Below are 16,904 nucleotides of genomic sequence, written 5' to 3'. Positions count from 1 at the left end.
CTATCATTATATTTGCTTGTATTGTCATGAAAAGGAAAGGTTTTCTTGCGTTAGATGCCAGTTGTCCAATACTCGGGTTGTATTTGTCACTCATGAAAGCTATTGAGTTATCATGAAAATCTTGACCTTTCGCTGAAGAAGAGCGGCCATCAGTCAGGACCATCTGGAGACGGTCGACAGGAGAGACAAATGGGGAAATACAATTAAATTAAACCAAATAACCAATTCTGGGCTGCAGTCCCTCGTGGAAGGTCACTTAACTTTCGATTCCTCACAACTGCGTGTTATCTAAATAGAAACAACAAATGTCATTCTGAAACAAGGATAGGAACGAGAAAGTAACACATTTTCTTAAAAAGATTTATCGTTTGTGTCTGGCTCACTCCACAGTTCGACCCAGTTGTTGCTTTCAAGCATTTTAGACTCTATAGAATATATCTGGATGGAGGATGTTTATTATGCCCTACAACAGACGTAGCCTTCCTGTACAGTCTGCCTTTGGCACAGTTTGTCCTCATTGTCTTTTACACTAGATTCAAAACCACTGGTAAAAAAAAAAAAACATTGAAAATCTACAGTATAGACTTTTATTGCTGAAAATCCCTCCCAAAGCCTGGCCTATCTCTGTAAGTAGTTCAGAGGTGTGTGTTTTTTCCTCCCGTCCTTCACCCAAGGTCCTGGCTGCCTGCTCCAATAAAGAGCGCTCTATAACCTGCGAATGTTCCTGCAGTAAACACATATATCCTCGGGTCACAGCGTCTGCTCTGGACTGGTTTACTTAGCCAAATGCTTCGAGATTCAGTCCCGAGACTCCGAATCAGCTGAAACTTACAAAGGTCAAAGAGTGTTTTTGTCCATTTGACCGTCATTCCTCTCTCCCGCTTTCCTTTCCATCTCTCCGTCCCTCCGTATGTAGGTCAGAGCCCCTAGCGCTGTACACGGCACTGGGCATGTGTGCGTGCATGTGTGTACGATGTCTGTCAAGTTGTTTGGGTTGAACGTCAATCGCTGGAGGTCACCCAGTCATTCGCTCACTCAGGCTCAAGACTCCGCTGCTGATCAAATGCTAAATGTCACCAGGATTTGCTCACATGAGTGCACAATGGTAGCATCTCCTTCTCATTTTGATGCACAAATAACTCGTCTAGTATTGATAATAATGACTTGTATTGTGGTTTGCAAGCTTGACAAGTTTCTCAAAACACTACACAATTGTCATTATCCATTCACTCCATATTAGATGGTAAGCTTGAAGCCACAACTGCCCTGAGGTAGACTGGCGGAGGTGAGGCTGGACATGGACACAACGACAAGGACGCAATAGAATAATGTCACCTGTGGCTTCACTATTAGCTTCAATGGGATGGAAATGGAAATCACAATTTCAACTGTGCAATAGGTGCCGTTCACGAGTGTGATGATGTCATAATGTGAGGCGGAGGGCAGGGGCCGATACAACTCTATGGAAGAAAAATACAGTTTTTGTAAGAAATCTCCAATCTCCATCTCCTTCAGTGTTTGATGGTGATTGGATTGACAAACCGGACATATTATTTTTATGTCTGAAAGTTCTTCCTATTGGCCAAAATCACAGTCATTTTTGAATATTGTCTCCACTGAGGAAATAATAGACATGTGTGCTGACAGAGGAGACAATGCACTTTGAAACAGGTTTTTGTTTCATCTGGATTCTTCTCAATAATGACTGAGATATTAGCCTAAAACTAAGACGAAAAAATCTGCAATTCGCCAGTTACCATAGTTACCGCCATGGAATTTTCATTTGCCCTCCTTCCTCCTTTTTAAACTACTTCAAATGTTGTGATACCACAAACATAGCAAGACTCAGTAATAAAAAATAAATAAATAAAATCACAATTTCAGCAGCTTTATTTTCTTATCATCAATAAATTGCTTGGATTATGAAAGGTATGGAAAATGTATGTACTTTGCTACCAACTGGGGGCCACCAACAAAGTTTTAAGTCTTGTGCGTTCGCTGTGTGCAGGGAATCATCCAGAAAATCCTTGACATCTACAAAGTGCGCTGGACGTCCTGTTTCGGCCTGCGCCTCAGCAACGCCTCGTCCAGAGACCAGGTGCACTGGCTGCACCCCGACCTGGGCGTCTCCCACGTGAGAGAGACGTACGAGCAGGGCCGGCCCAACGAGGAGTGGAGGTGATTATAAACTGGCTCGTGCTCTACTCCATTTTCCCCCCATATTTATTTTTTGCAAATATTGTCCAAACTATGAGATGGAATTTCTTTAGTGCTTGTTTAGAAAATCATTCATTTCTGTCAGGAGGAAGATTTTCAAATGATCCTCATACTGCACTCTGAGCTGCCCTTTTCAACAAGTGGTCATTACGTATTTGGTAAATTTATTTCAAGCCACAGTTTTACTAAACCGTGGTCAAGTGCAGTCTGCCTCATTGTCAGGTTAAGCGTCTGACGTGATTAACTGCTGACGGCTTCATGAGAAATGTCCCCAGTCTTTATCATATGTATATAGGGGGCCGTGTGCGTGGCTTGTGTTGCTGTGCAGTTAATATGCAAATGAAATGGTGTATATAACATTTATTGTGGTGGTTTGGCACTAATGCTATTCAAGGGTCGAGATCTTTAGCTTTGGGAACATCACTTTGAGACAAGCAGATGCCGGCTTTGTCTGATAAAGTCAACAACACTTTTTATGTCTGTATTTACGTTTTCCATCTGTGTTTTTTATCACAGTCGAAAATAGGATAAAATGCATTTTCGGGCCGTATGAAGTAACTCACTTTGGATGCTATACACTACCAATAGTAGCTGTCATTGAGAAAGTAGTAGTAATTTAGGAGTAGTAGTTTTTTTCCTCTCCACGGACATAGTGGCATGTTTCCAGTTATAAATGTTCAATAGAATAAGCCCATATTATGTTGCAGACCAACAGAAGAAAGCAAATTAAAGGCTCTATACATGATTGTACAATGAAAGAGGCAGCACATACATTTGAAATTGGAAAAAAAAATGGTAAAAATGACTTCAAAGTGCTTGAATTATTGGAATTTGTGCTGACTTTGAGCAGGCATTGTTGTTGCCAATGGAACGAGACCTTTGACTTTCTCTGATTTTTCAAATTAATGCTTGTTCCATTGGAAAACTCTTATTTCAAGACTCAAGATCAGCATTAATTATCTTAATTCAAGCACATTTCAAGTCATTTATCAAGATAAGATGGCATTTTTTATAGTGTAGTTGCGGTCCGAACTCATTCCTAACTCTTCTATTTCCAACTTTCCGGGAGCAACAATGTCACAATCAGGCAATGACAACTACGCTGTTCATGATTGATAAAAATGCTTTGTAATTAGATCAGCGGCCAATGCACTAAAGAATAAAAAAAAAACAATACATTCATTCCACCACAGGGGAAAAAATATAATCAGGTAAGGGGCTTTTTAAAGATCAAGTTGATTTGGTCACAAAAAAGGAAATCTAATAATAATCAATTATGCAACTAAACTAAAATGTATTCCTGCAATGGCGGCATGGTCGTCTCTTGCCTCACGGCTAGAAGGTCCAGGGTTCGATTCCTAAATCACTCGGGCCTTTTTGTGATGAGGTTTCATGTTTGCCCTGTGTCTTGATGGATTTCCTCTGGGAGCTCCAAAAACATGCACAATAGGTCAATCCTCCAACTAGGCACACCTGACCATGACTAGATAGCTCAAGACCTGGAGATGGGCCACAGCGATATGGGTCAAATGCAGCCTTCAAAGTCCCTCATGGGGACAATGAAGTGCACCTTTTTCATAATGTTTTTTCCTGTTTTATGTTTTCTTGTGTCTAGGTATGAACTGAGGATCCGATATCTTCCAAAGGGCTTCATCCAGCAGTTTACAGATGACAAACCAACGCTAAACTACTTCTACCATCAGGTACTGCACACGCACAAACAGCATCCACACAATGTCCCGCGCAGAGACCAGACGCTCAGACCACTTCTCCATATTTGATCTTGCCTGGAGCCAGTGCTAAAACATATGCCATCGCTCGAAGACTGTGTTGTTTTCGAGGTTTTTCTAGGTCAGAGATGGTCTGTCTGTGCGCATTTACCGTATGCAGAATACACTTGTTAAAATCAATGTGTAATGATGTCCTATTCATGTTTTTAGGTGAAATACGATTACATGACGGAGGTTGGAGATAAGGTGGAGCAGGATCTAGCACTCAAACTCGGCTGTTTGGAAATCAGGTAATGTGTTTTTGAAATGGCACCAAAGCTTCAAAGTATAAACTCGAAGTGTACGGAGAGCTAAATTCATGTCAATTTCAGGAGGTTCTTCAAAGAAATGAGAGGAAACGCCTTGGACAAGAAATCGAACTATGAACTACTGGAGTAAGTTTTGGCAACTCATTTTTATTTGGTTCACACAATTAGGCCTGTCATGATAACAAAATCTAAAGACCTTATGCTGCAAAAAGTAACTACACTTTACACTTAAAGCAGAACTAAGTAACTCATGCCCCTAGAGGCCATAAGCGCCACTGCAGGTGTCGTAGCATGTTACGTTTTACTCATTAATTGTCCGTGAGAGTAAATACTACGCTGACAGAAAAGACAAAGAGAGAGAGGGATATTGTACATCCAATTACACAATGGAGATAAATTTTTTTCACTCAAACTTGGCTGTAAATACTGTTTAAGTTAGCTTTGTCTGTTAGCCTGTTAGCTTCTAAGTGATTCTATTAGTGTGTATTGCGCCTCCTACCCGGTGCAGGAAAGTTGCAATTGTGGTTTTCTGGCACTTGTATTACCCCCAGAGGAACTACGAAAAGGATTTATTAAGCTAAACAAGTTACTTAGTTCTGCTTTAAAATAACACAAAAGAAATCACCACACTCAAAACTAGATGAAAAATCTTAATTTACTTTCAATAAACCTGTTGTGTTTTAGCTTAATTTAAGATGACTTTCAAGATGACTTTATGCAGATAACAAATGGCTTAATCTTAAAATATACCACAATGCACATGAAATGCAATGAGACACAACTTACTTTGGGTAGAAAATACAGTATTAGATTAGAAAAATTGGCAAATAATGCAAATATACTTTGCACTGACGATGAATATTGAGCCAAACAACATATTGCTTTTCTGTCATTTTTTGCACGATAATCATGACTGCCCTATACACAATAAACCTTTGTTTGCTAAATCAAATCCCTGTGAAAAGGAAAAGGCTGAAATGAAAGTGTAGTTTACTGTATTAGTGAGACACCCCTACTCAATCGAGATTTAAAAAGATCTTAGCTTGTAATGTATTAGCCTCCTACAAAGCAGGAAGATTGATTTTGAAGAGCCGTGTGTTTTGTAACTGATTAGAGGCCATGATTCATTTGGCATTTAAAAATTGGATCCCCACAAAAGATGTTTGGATTGCATTTAGCAGGGTCACTGATGCATTGGCAGCTCGGCTTGTGTTATCTCCTCGTCAGCTCTGATTTGATCTTCTATCGGCTTCAAACGGCACAGATCAGGTTCTTGCGAGGCCTGGCTCAAACAGTGTTGGTTTTTTTAATGAGCGTCCTGAATCCGCGAAGCTCTTTTCTCTGTGTCCAGCGGCCTAACGAGTTTTCCAATTAACCAAAAGCACACTCTGATGTCTCCATTGTTCCCGTCCCCTCAGTCCATTTCTCCCGTGCGTTCTTCCTGGCTTTGTCTCTCCTGCCGCCTTCCTCTGTTGATTGGAAAAAAAGATGTTGTGTCATGCATATTTCACACCGCGGAGAGGAGGGTACGGAAAGTGCCTCCGGGAGTGTGATATGCCAGGACATCGGGGGCAAATGCGACGTGTTGCTCTCATGGCAGCGATGTCTAGCACCCTTTTATTCAGAAAGGGTGTTATCCCAAAAACAACAAACAAAGCTCCTCTGCTTTCGACCTTGCCAAATAGTCTGAGCTCTTCAAAAAGTGTCTTGTCTACACCAAAAATGCAAAGCTGTGTCTTGCTGTCAACTGTTTTAGTTGCAGCTGCATTTCAGAAGCCAGATTTTAAAACTTACAGACAAGAATAAAAGAAAAAGGAGGAAAAGGGAGATTTTTCAACATGATCCATAAGAGAAATGGCAAACATTTTAATTCAAATATATTCCACTTGTTGACTAATTAAATAAGATGTTATTGCAATAAAAAGTGTAATGCACAAGACAAACTATCAAATTAGGATGTTGTTGACATCATGGCGACGTGTAAATAAGCAGCAACTTCCCTCTCTCGGTACAGCTGCCTTTTTCTGAAAACTGCATTTGTAGTTTCTGTGCTGCACATTGTTTTGCTAGATGCTTTTGTACGTCTTCGCCGTGTTTTTGTGAAGTTCAATGGATTTTTTTTACTTTTACGAGTCCATAATGGTCCTGGAGAAAGCAGCTTTATAAAAGTAAACAGCTAGCTTATGAGCTTTTGAGCTTATGAGCTAAAGACATTTGAAACCTACACATTTCTTCTATGAAACACTGAAGAGGAACGGTGAAGGCGTCACGAGGCGGTACAGAAACAAGGAAGGGTCAAAGGAGAATATGCGAAAGACTGTTGCGGAGCGGAGGGAGCTGATCAGGAGGAAAAGGAGGGAGGAGGTGGAGGAGCTGGCCAGTGCAGGATTCCACGCTCTGAAACAGGGACAAACCCAGGCTGCACCGTTTCAGAGGATCAGAGGAGCACTGAAGGCAGTACTCCGGTTTACCTCCAGAAACATGCGGGTCAGGTTGGCCCACAGTGGCGGCGGCTCAGGACTAACACCTGAACACTATTTTGTTTTACAGTGACAAGTAACCAACTTACTTACTTATTTACTTGTGCCGCTTTAGCTGTTCTTCAATATGGCGGCCAAATGAGGAGATGTGGAGAGACCCCAATGTGTGTCACTGTCAATAGGTGCATATGTTTTGTATAGAAGTCTTCTTTCCGTTCAGTGCATTAGATTGTTTATAAAAGGAAGAAAGTTATGTTTTTATACAGCTCTTCTAATCCCTAAGTCCACGTTACTACAAGCCTTTGATAAAACGCTGCACTGAGTTTTGCAGAGATGACGTAACCCCCTGCTGGTTACTGTCTCTCCCCCGGGTCCTGCACTTTCCTCTGAGGACTAAGAGTCATTTTTCTGCTTCCTGTTTCAGCTTCATCTCTGTCTCTGCGCTCTCCCTTTGAACCTCCTGCTGATCTCTTATTTTGTCTGCTCCGCTCCTCCACAGCTGAGTCTGAGGGGAAAACATGAGTGACGCTTTACTCACCACTTAGTCATAGCTTTCAGTTACAAGTTTCTCCTTTTACACACGGCCTTTAAGTCTGCCCGACTGAACCGTCTGTGATGTTTACGCTGTGCACATGAAGAGAGAAATGACGAGATAAAAACAATAATTACTCGCCAATTAACATTCCTCTGTGTAATTACAGCAGTAAACACGCCGCTCTTCCCTTGTGTGTTTCTCTGAACAGAAAAGACGTCGGTTTGAGGCGGTTTTTCCCCAAAGAGCTGCTGGATTCAGTCAAGGTGAGAGCAATGAACATAGGAAACTTGTAAAATGTGTAAAGTAACTGAGGGGCAATAAAAAACCCAAACTTTACTTTTTGATGATATTGTTCACAGTTCGTCAAACGCTGAAACTTGAAGCATTTGTTTGATGTAACAGTTTTATGTCAGGTTTTTTTTAATACAAAAGAACTCAATGTGGTTTACAGAATGTTTTCAAAGTATGCTCCATGAAATTACACTTTAAAGGCAAATAAGATGATTGAGACCATGACACAAAAATGCTTAACCTCTTACCCCCCACCAGAACCGAGCGCATTATCTCCAGTTCGACTTTACCCAAGTCTAAAAGCTTCTCGGCTGGAGAGCAACAGTGTAACGCCTCATTTGAAAGCTAAGGTCTACAAAAGTGATCGTGAAAGTGATAACTTTTTTGTCACGTCGTCACTGCGTTTTGGTCACCTTTTTGAAGCGTTTTTGTTGTGTTTTCTTCTAGTTTTTGTCACTTTTTTCATTGCTCTTTTTGTCGTATTTTTGCTGCTTTCCCGGCACGATTTTGTCAGTTTTTCGTCACTTATTTTGTCACGGTTTTTTGTTTTTTTGTTACTCTTTTGTCGCTCTTTTGACTCTTGTCACTTTTTGGTCAATTTTTGTTGTGTTTTTGTTGCTTTTTCGTCACTTTTTTTTGTCGTGTTTTCGTCACGTTTCTGTCTTTTTTTTCTTCGTATGTCTGTTGCATTTCCAGCACATTTATGTCTCTCTTTTGTTGCTTTCTTCTTACATTTTTGTTGCATTTTCCATTGATTTTTTTGCTGTGTTTTCATCACATTCTTTTTGTTGTATTTTTGTTGCTTTTCCGTCACGTTTTTGTCGCTTTATTGTCACTTTATTGTCACTTTATTGTCGTATTTTTGTCACATTTTTGCTACGTTTTTGTTGCAATTTCGTCACGTTTTCGTCGCTATTTTGATGCCAAACTGGAGAAAATGTGCTCGGTTCAGGTGGGGGTTTAGAGGTTAACCTAAATGTTGACGTTTTTGTGAGTTCTCTACCACATATACATCTTTGCATCTGGAGTGAATTTCGTACCTCAGTGACTATTCCCTCATCTAAAGTATTTGCCGTTATAGCGTGTCCTGCCGGGGGCCTCTCGCATAATGAGTGGCGTGTGTGTCAGTGATAAATTTATGGCACGTGTGTTTTTTGGGGGGCGGGTGTGTCTAGGAGCAGGTTTGATGATGAGAAAGGCCCAGTGACCCGCGCAGCAGCTCTGGGCCGGGCAGACAGATGCTCGGCACTGGGAGACGGGCCGGGGAAGTGAATGAGGGTGCAACCCCGGGGTCATGTCTAAACCCACTTTCTTTTGCGCCACAATGAAGAGGGAGGGTGGGGGGAGGGAGGCGCACACGTCCCATACAGAGAACCCCCTCGCTGTCTGTCATGTCCCGCTGACTGCAGAACATGTCAGCTGCCCACGGGTTGTTGTTGTTGATGCGACAGCAAATAGGGCTGCACAATATATTGACAAGAATCTGCATTGGCCTTGATTTAGTGTTTTGTAAGTCTTGTTTTGATGAAAAAACACATTTCTTGCCATTTCTGTTTATTTTTAATGGGACATATTTCTTGAAATGGTTAAGAAAGATATTATTCGCTATCTTGTGCTGTACAACAAACACTCAACGGAAGTCTTAAAGGAACAGGCCACCGCTTTTCAATACTGAGAGCTATAGGAATACATTGGGAGAGGCCAAATGCTAACAGTATCTTTGGTCTTTTTGCGTGACTGAGGGCACGCACAAAGACCAGACAGGTACACATCAACTCGTCTAAGCTCAGTTAAGAACATGTATGTAAAGACGGTGGCCTGTTCCTTTAAGAGATACTTCATAATGATATTAGCTTAATCTCCCATGTTTGTTGACTGAACAATGTCCAAAGAGTTAGCCAAAACCATATATAACCTCTTAACCCCTGCCATAACTGAGCACATTTTCCACCTGTTAGTTTTTCCAAAATCTAAAAGCTTTCTGACTGGAGCTTACAGCCTATATAGGCCAGTGCAACACGCCTCATTTGAAAGCTAAGACCTACAAAACTGATCGTCATTTCTGTCGTGTGTTTTTTTTTTGGTCATTTTTTTATGCCTCTTCTTTACCTTGCTTTTTGATGCTTTTTTGCCATGTTTCATCATATTTTTGACACTTTTAAGCATGTTTTTGCCGCCTTGTTTAGATATATTTTTTACTTTTCTTCATCACTTTTTTGTCTGTTTGTTTTGATGCTTTTTTCGAGAAGCTTTTAGATTCAGGTGATGCCAAACTGGAGAAAATGTGCTCGGTTCAGGTGGGGGTTAAGGGGTTAAAAAGCCAACAAACTCCTTCAATGGTCTTGTCACAACTGGGGAATAACATCTATGGCCCTAACTCAATTATTTCCCATTTTGAATCTTAATTGATTTACTCTTGTTCTCAAGGGGAATTCTGAGCAGTGTGACGGCACAGTCCCAATCTGTGTATAATGAAATATTACTTATTAAATGAACATCAGAGACATTAACAGTATTACACCCGTTTTGACCAATGTTCATTTGCAATATATTTCTGCAGTCACTTAAACATATCACACGGACCAGGTTCCTATGCATTAAAGGGTCACGGTCACAGAGCACATCCTAATGTTTGATAAAAGCTGTTGTACGTCCATAGAAGGAGCACATCTGCTGCTTCTGGGGCACTAAAACTCGAATTTATGTCAGAGAGAGGCCGAGGCCGCAGCTGTCATCTACCCGGTGTGGCCCGGGACGCTGAAAGAGAGGGGTAGCCATTTAATGGGATTATTCTTCGTCAATGGACTATACTACACACACACACACGTGGACATAGTGGACATAGAGACTCGCGGAGAGCAGATGGCCCGAGGTAGTAAACTGTGACTGATGTTAGAGCCAGTGCCTTGTCTTTTAAAGAGGCCCGGAGTCTGTTCATTCAGACTGACAAGCTGCACAGCGGGTGTAGCGAAAATTAACCTTTGACACGTTGGTAATCTTAGTTTGATCAGTCATGTAGGCCTACAATTACGATGGCTACATGCAGACTGGGATGTTACTAAAGAGGACGTTCAAATTTGCAGGAAAAGAACTTAACATCAAGGCATACGTTGGATTAGATTTGATTCAACTTTATTATCATTACAGAGTGAGTGAAAGACCGATAGATAGTGTAAAACTACAACTTAGCAGCCGACCTGAGTGACATAACTATCCGGCCCGTTTCCATAGCGCCAGTGCTTTTTACTTAACTGTACTTCCTGTTGTTCAGGAAGGGTGGGCACTATAGTCGGCGTTTCCCTACGGCTTCGGGAGAGTGTTTGTTTGTGTGCGACGGTGTGGAGGAATGCCAGAGCTGTAGGAATGGCTTCAGATGACGGCACATATTTGCCGTAATTGTCTGGAATTAGGAAATGACGACCGGGGGAGATACGCGCACACACAGAGGAGCCTTGTTCGCGGGCTTGGTCAGCTTCATTACTGCAGAAGGAATCAGTGGTATCTCGGTTTGTCTGTTAGAGAGATAGGATCTGCACCACAATTAAAGGGATATTTTGGGATTTTTGACATAGGGCCTCAGTTATCCAGAGTGTTGTTGATTTATGGAGATACATTTTTTTATTTTTATTCATGCAGTTCCTTAAATTTGAAGAGTTGAGTGGTGCTAGGCTAGTGCTAGGCTAGCGCATGTCTATGATAACTAGTAGCCTGCATTAAAAACCTCTTCAAAATCATCGGGTAGTCCTTCAAACGTTGCCATATCTGATTTATAGAAAGCTCCTTTGTGAATTCCACTTGTAGTAATGCTGGCTGCAGGTAAACAAACTACTGTAGATCTGGTAACCTAGCAGATCACTCCATCGCTGCGTAGCTTACAACCAGCAAGCTGATGCTGCTCAAATATAAGTTATTTTAAATGCAAAATGGTTATATTTTTAAAAATATTCAGTCAACACAAACATTTATGTCAGTAGTCTGGTGTTATAAGTGATTTGCGTCAGGTGCACTGTGTTTGGGTCAGACTGTTTTTAATGCAGGCTACTAGTTACCATAGACATGCACTAGCCTAGCATTAGCCAAGCACCACTAAGCTCTTCAAATAAAAATAAAAAAATCTCCAGAAATCAACAACACTCTGGATAACTAGGAAATGAGGCCCTATGATAAATATCCTGAAATATCACATCATAATGCATGCACATCATATTAGTGGTGCCAGTCCTGAATGCTAAAATGGAGAGGGTCCTGGAGATAAAACCTTTGCCAAATCAAACTCCAAACCTCTACCTGCTTGGAGGCAATTGATTCTCTGTGAAGGATTTTGCTAAAACTAGATTTTGTGTGTTGGATGTATATAAATGACACAGCTTTTACTGAGTGACTAATGCAGCCTGTAATTCATTTTGTAATGAGTGAAGTTCCAGATGAATATCAATAGACCACCAGCACTCAGACCGACTCTCACCCTCGATTGACTCATAAGCTCTGTTTTTTTTCTGTCAATAAATCCATTGGGCGACAGTGAACTGTGAAAAGGCCCAGTTACTTTGGTCGTGTGACCTTAATGCACTGTACAACTGTAAATCTGTGTTTTTAAGCCTGGACTGCTCTGCTCTTAATCTGCTCGTACTCTGAATGAAGAGAGGCATTAGAAGCATTTAGAAGCATTTGTGCAATGTTTAGTCTACAACATACCAATAAGCAATGTCGTTAAATGGTAAACTTTAAGTTGCTTGTGAAAAGTGAGGGGAAGAGTGTGAAGTATTTGCACACTCAACAGATCTGTATTTCCATAGAACTCAATGAACATTAATTCAGATGTTGATTTGGCCAAGGTTTTAAAGATGGATGTTCTTTCTGGTGCAGCTATTGTCATCTGTCAAGGCTTGGGACTGACTCAACTACTGCCCATGCCTCTCTGCCGGATTAAGATTACTCACATAAAAAATGCAATGGTTTAATTTCAGACCCTGATGCTGAATAAGGTGCATGCTCCACTTTCCTACACTGTTCTTTTCACTCAATAGTAGTGACATTGTAAACCTGAAAATTTAAAGTGCACATTTTAAGCATGTGACAGAATATGAAGCATTAAACTAATACAAGATTAATTTCAAAACATGCTCGAAGAGGTGTTAAAGGTTTATATAAATTAGGAAGACCCTATGGAGTCAGGGTAATATGTTGCTTTTGTTACTAAGGATGTTTTCTGCCTAAATAATTGCACGATTTGTCAACTTCAACTATTCAAATTGGGATTTTGCTGTGAATTCGATGACTTATGAGCGCCGGCCCTATGTAAAAATGTTATATAGTCACATGTGTGGAGCCGCACTGTGCTGTTTAATTGAGTAGTAAGTGAGTCGTTGATAAGTATTGATCTGAACTCGAGGCACCTCTGAAATTAAGTGGTCAGGTCGATGTGAGTGGACTATTAGCTAATCAATGTGTGAGCGACTGAGCGGCCCAAAGCAAAACACTAACACGCTATGTCCCTCCGCTCTCTTCTCTCTCAATTTTTAACACATCTAGTTGATAACTTTTAACATGAAGTATTTCCGTGTGTTTTCCTCAGGCCAAGACGCTTCGGAAGTTGATACAGCAGACGTTCAAACAAGTGGCCAACCTCAACGACGAGCAGTGCATTATGAAGTTTTTGGAGATTCTCGCGCCGGTTCACCGCTATGACAAGGAGTGCTTCAAATGTGCCCTGGGGGTAAGAATTTGTCCCGCACGCTGTGCTGTAAATAGTAGTGTGAGGGTGCCCCTTTCTGGGACCAGCGTGCTACTGCAATTCTGTTTGAGCCTCATGCTGTGGAAGCCTTTCATGATGATGGATAACAAGGAAAGATGAATAAAAAATTGTTTTTCGTTTACAGTCTAGTTGGGTGATCCAGGTGGAGTTGGCTATTGGGCCAGAGGAGGGCATCAGCTACCTCACTGACAAGGGATCCACTGTGAGTACATCATCATCCTCAGCATTGATTATTTATTTATGTATCTATTTTAACCGCTTAACCCCCACCTGAACCGAGCACATTATCTCCAGTTTGGCTTTACCCAAGTCTGAAAGCTTCTTGAACTGTCAAAATAGTGACAAAAATTAAACGAAAACGAGGTTGAAAATGCGACAAAACAAAAAAAAGTGATGGAAAAAGTGACACAAATTTGACAAAACCCCAACACAAAAGAGCGACATAAACACAACAAAAAAGTGACAAAAATGCAACAAAAAAGTGACAAAACGCGATGAAAAATAGACAAAAGTGTGACCAAAAAGTGACTAAAGGGCGACATAAATGCGATGAAAAAGCAATGAAAAACAGACAAAAATGTGACAAAAAAGTGACAAAAGAGCAACAGAAAAGTGACAGAAATCGATGAAAATGTGACAAAAAATTTGATGAAAATCGAACCAAAAAGCGATGGGGGGAAAAAAGTGACCATAACACGAGGAAAAAGATCTGTTTAGATGAATTCTGTAGATCTTATTCTTTCAAATGAGGCACTACACTGGCCTATAGGCTGTGACCTTTTAGATTTGGGTAAAGCTGAACTGGAGAAAATGCACTCGGTTCAGAGGCTAAGAGTGGCTAAGCTAAATGATTTTGGTCTTTTTTTTTTCTGCAGCCGACCCATTTAGCGAATTTTAACCAAGTGCAGTCAATCCAATACTCGAGTATGGAGGAGAAGGACCGGAAAGGCATGATTCAACTCAATGTGGCAGGAGCTGCAGAGGTAATAGAATATGTAAAAGTCAATCCGAATGCATGTATTCTCCTCCCGAGTTACAGTAAACATGTAAAGATTCCTCATATTAGCGCTAGTTTCCGTCACCTCTGCGCCAGCCTCGCAGATTCATTAAAGCTTCGGTCTCACTGAGGTTCTCTTTCTGAGTCAGAGCCGATCTTTTTACTCTCTGTGTTTTTGTCTGAACGTCCGCAGCCTCTCACGGTCACCACGGCCTCCCTGACCACGGCTGAAAACATGGCGGACTTGATCGATGGCTACTGTCGCCTCGTCTCCATGGAAACGCATTCTTTCATTGTCCGAGTTCAGAAAGGTACAGCGATTTTATTGAAATTGTGATTATTGAAACTGGCGATTTGGGAGCAGGTTTGGTTTTAGGCAGGTCAAATTAAACTTGCACCAAAGAACATGGAGAATATGGACAAATTGGAGGTTTTAGGGTAATTCAAGATAGATTGTTTAGACCAGGCGTTCCTAAACTTTTCAGGCAGCAACCCCCAAAATCTCAGGGACCCCAATCTGTAAAATGTAATTAGCATTAATTTAAGTTGCAAAACATTTAAAATCTGGTCTAATGATGTTCATTTGAATGCTGTATTTTAAAATTTGTTTTCAGTTCAGAATAGAAGAAAAACTTGTGCATTAATTTTTTAGGCAGGTGCGTAAGAGATGAGGGAAGATCCCAGCGTTCATCGATAAAAATAATAATTCCAGCACACTTCAAACCTTGCAAAAATAGTTTATTTGGATTAAATCAACATTTTGGTGAGGAGCTCCAGGTGACCAGCCTTAAGTAGGGTGTATCTGTTTTCAATTCAAAAATACATCAAATTCAATGTCAGAAAAGTAAAAAAAAAAAAAAAAAAAATTCTCATATTCAGGACCCCCCAGGACACCACTTTGGGAACTGCTGGTCTAGACCAGAGTTTCCCAAAGTGGTGATCGGTACCTCCCCGGGGTGTTCACAGCACACTGAGGTTGGGGTTGCCAGATGATTTTAATACAATATTTTCAAAAACTATGAAATTGAATTCCAATGTATTTTTGTTTGAAAACTGTATATTTTTGTGATTTAGTAAATAACAATAACATCTTTTCTAATACACATGAAAAATTGTAAATGTTTTGAATCCAAAATGTTTTATTAGCACTAATTAAATTACAGTGTGGGTCCTGAACTGCTAGTCTGATGAGCAACAGCTAGCAAAGGTTATCAGCTAATCACTGGTTTAATGTAGTACATTTTAGTAAATAAAATATACGACATTTATTTAGAAATATTGATTCCTTTCAGAATCAATATTTTTCAACTTGCTTTGTAGACAAGCTTTGGAACCAATTATTTTTAGATTATATAAAGATACAAGTTGTTGTCTTTAATAGTTATAGACCTTTTTGTGAGTAGGAAAAATAATTGGTTGCTTTGTTGTGTGTCTGTTTCTGTCCACTAGAGGGCGAGAGAGCGTTACCATCGATTCCAAAGTAAGTTTACTGTTACCATATGTTTTGCAAAGTACTTATTGCTACATTTTTTCCAGTCAAGATTTCCTATTTGAGTTCAAGGCACAGAAAAAAAAAAAAGGAAATATTCTGATAATCTAACTTGAGCTGTCAGTTACGTTTGCATAGCCTTACACTATTACTATCACTACTCCTTCTACTCCTCCTCGTCCTACTACTACTTTCTTTTCAACCTAAACGCCTCTCGCCGCCTCTGCTTGCGGTCAAATAAGGAGATAAGTTTAGGAGCCAAATATTTTCCACTTTGGGTTGGTTTAAACACTCGCTCTAGTCTCCTCCTCCTCCTCCTCTCTGCACCGCTGTGTGTTTTCTCTCTCTGTCCGCTGTGGTCTGTGATGTAAAGAAACAGAGCAGCGGAGACACAAGGAGAGACCGCAGCAGCAGCAGCAGCAGCAGCAGCAGCAGAGGAGCTTTTTAAGATTTGTGAGTTAGATTTTCATTAATGTTGGGGATCTTCATTGTCTCATAGGGTGTCGAACAATGAGAAGAAGTTGGAAGCGGTCCGAAGCGGAGTGAGAGCTATTTCAGTGTCAGGTAAGCTGCATATCAACACTTTTTTTTCTCATTCACAAAATCTGCCTGTCCCGTCTTTTCCACTCGTGTTCCCTCTCATCTTCTCGTTGGTGCGGGCAGCCCCCTCTGCTCGTCTCCACTGTCCCCCAGCCGCTGTTGTGTTGTTTACTTCCCCAAGCCTCATCTATCCATCCATTCACCCTCTTTCTCTCCCCCCGTCGTCTGATTGGCTGAAGATCTCGTGACATCGACGCCTCCTAGGCCAACCAGGGCGCGGCGCTTCCTCCTCCCGTTCGTGCTCTGCTCAGACTCAGACTCTCCTCCCAATGGTATCGTGAGCGGGCGACGGCAGAGGAGCACGTGTGTGGAAGTTTGTGATGTGGCAGATTCAAAGCACATTCGATAAGGCTTGATCAGGCATCCACATGGCCAGTTTCTTGACCCCCAACAATACCAAACACTAACCTATCTTTTTGATTTTCAAATACTTCTACTTTCAAGTAATAACCTTCACTGAGAGGGGAAGGCTCTGTCTGTCGTTCTATATGTTTAAGTAACG

The 16,904-nt window shown here is 41.0% G+C and overlaps 1 protein-coding gene across 13 annotated transcripts in view; it reads left to right on the top strand.

Moving 5' to 3' along the window:
• Positions 1–16,904, top strand: part of ptk2aa (protein tyrosine kinase 2aa) — a 72,332-nt gene that overhangs the window by 28,727 nt on the left and 26,701 nt on the right. For 8 of the 13 annotated variants that reach the window (XM_079571609.1, XM_079571605.1, XM_079571613.1 and 5 more), the window contains 12 exons: positions 2,009–2,178; positions 3,833–3,920; positions 4,158–4,237; positions 4,319–4,381; positions 7,479–7,533; positions 13,137–13,277; positions 13,441–13,518; positions 14,192–14,299; positions 14,507–14,624; positions 15,763–15,793; positions 16,302–16,366; positions 16,582–16,674. In XM_079571609.1, the coding sequence (XP_079427735.1) occupies positions 2,009–2,178; positions 3,833–3,920; positions 4,158–4,237; positions 4,319–4,381; positions 7,479–7,533; positions 13,137–13,277; positions 13,441–13,518; positions 14,192–14,299; positions 14,507–14,624; positions 15,763–15,793; positions 16,302–16,366; positions 16,582–16,674 (1,090 nt within the window). The remainder of the gene's footprint in view (positions 1–2,008; positions 2,179–3,832; positions 3,921–4,157; positions 4,238–4,318; positions 4,382–7,478; positions 7,534–13,136; positions 13,278–13,440; positions 13,519–14,191; positions 14,300–14,506; positions 14,625–15,762; positions 15,794–16,301; positions 16,367–16,581; positions 16,675–16,904) is intronic. The other 5 variants (XM_079571608.1, XM_079571606.1, XM_079571615.1 and 2 more) reach the window with 1 other exon arrangement.

Source organism: Gobius niger, assembly GCF_951799975.1.
Source record: "Gobius niger genome assembly, chromosome: 14".
Taxonomy (NCBI): domain Eukaryota; kingdom Metazoa; phylum Chordata; class Actinopteri; order Gobiiformes; family Gobiidae; genus Gobius; species Gobius niger.
This window is presented reverse-complemented; position numbering and strand designations above follow the sequence as displayed.